General features: G+C 51.9%; 1 protein-coding gene across 1 annotated transcript in view; it reads right to left on the minus strand.

Moving 5' to 3' along the window:
* Positions 1-858, minus strand: part of LOC119590581 — a 5,879-nt gene extending 5,021 nt beyond the window's left edge. Inside the window, exon 1 of the mRNA XM_037939256.1 lies at positions 98-858. Coding sequence (XP_037795184.1) covers positions 98-590 — 493 coding nt within the window. The 5' untranslated portion in view covers positions 591-858. The remainder of the gene's footprint in view (positions 1-97) is intronic.
* Positions 859-1,714: the final 856 nt, after the last annotated feature.

The following is a 1,714-nucleotide window of genomic DNA, read 5'->3' on the forward strand; positions in this document are numbered from 1 at the left end:
TTAAAGGGGATGGTCAGCAGCTTCCGTAGCATATAGTATATTCCAAAGAAAAAGAAAAATGCATGGGAAAGAAAACTGGCACACAATGAGAACATACCAATAAAATCCGTTGCATTGTCCCCAACGCTCAAAGCCTGCCGTAGGGACTCGGACATGAGTTCTATCTTGTAACCGGAAACGAAGCCGTGGACCATCGAGGAAGACGGCGTTAACGAGAGTGTCCTTGGCAAGTTCAAAATCTCCCAAGAGGAATTGTCCTTAGGAGACATTGGAAGAGGTGGACCCACATGATCCCCTCCCAATATGGGGCCAAGAAGCTCCTCCTCCACGGCGTCGATTTCATGCTTCAGTTCGGCGACCTCATTCTCCAGTAGCAGAATCACCTCGTCGACAGCAGGAAGGAGTTTTGACGTCAGAACGCGGATCCTGACCAGATCGTCCTCCGCCATTATTGAGGAACTGTCGTCATACTTCTGGAATATCTCTTCCAGCTCCTTTATCACCTGTTCATACACTGGAACACTGCTCGAGGTGGGCATGCTAGCCAGTGTCTCGAGAATGCTTCTGGAGACGTCGAGTGTGGCAGCCATGGCTTCCTGTGGCTCTGAAGGCACTGAGCGGCGAGTTTTGATCGAGTTGGAAGGCGGGTGAAGAGAAGAATTCGAAGCCCATTGGGTTGTTAATACGACCAGCTTTGCTTGGAATTGCTTAAGGCTGGTGAGTGCTTTGGTCTTTTCCTTGTGATGAGAAACCAGTTTTTCCCACAAGGTGGGTGTCGAGGAGGGTGAGAGTGTTCCATTAGTGGTGGGAGAAGAGGCGGGGGTGGTGGTGGGAGAAGAGGCGGGGGTGGTGGTGGGAGAAGAGGCGGGGGTGGTGGTGGGAGAAGAGGCGGGGGTGGTGGTGGGAGAAGAGGCGGGGGTGGTGGTGGGAGAAGAGGCGGGGGTGGTGGTGGGAGAAGAGGCGGGGGTGGTGGTGGGAGAAGAGGCGGGGGTGGTGGTGGGAGAAGAGGCGGGGGTGGTGGTGGGAGAAGAGGCGGGGGTGGTGGTGGGAGAAGAGGTAGGAACAGTATAAGTGCTGGTTTCTGAAGAGATTCTATCTGTGGTGGTTATGATGGAGAAATATTTGTCTTCTGTATATGCTTCTAGAGCAGCCATGGTTTCAGTCACCTTTTTTATGGAAATTTGCAACAGCAGCACCATGTGGTCAAGCTGTTCCATAAATACTTGGGAAATCTTCAAGCTTCTTGAGGACTTTGCATACTTCATCATCCGGGCAAACTGCTCTGCCCTTGAATGGAAAATGGACCTCAGGTTCTCAAGTTGGTCCACAGGTTTGTTTGCGAGCAGTTCCAGGTTCTCTAAGATGATGCTTGATGTCACTTTAAGGTAGCTAGGGATGCTAGAGTCCTGGGAGGGTGTAAGGTGCAGATTCCATGGCAGTGATGAATTAAGAGTTTGAAGGTATTTCAGAGTTTTCCCAAGATGGTACAGGAGCTTTCTTGAGTTCTTGGATCTGAATCTTGGTGACGTGGCTTCACGTGAGGGTGTGGTAGTGGCGGCGTTAGCGACTTCACGTGAGGGTGTGTTGGTGGTGGTGGTGGTGGTGGTAGCGGCTTCATGTGAGGGTGTGTTGGTGGTGGTGGTGGTAGCGGCTTCATGTGAGGGTGTGTTGGTGGTGGTGGTGGTAGCGGCTTCATGTGAGGGTGTGTTGTTGT

This window comes from Penaeus monodon, chromosome 27 (assembly GCF_015228065.2).
Source record: "Penaeus monodon isolate SGIC_2016 chromosome 27, NSTDA_Pmon_1, whole genome shotgun sequence".
Classification (NCBI taxonomy): Eukaryota; Metazoa; Arthropoda; class Malacostraca; order Decapoda; family Penaeidae; genus Penaeus; species Penaeus monodon.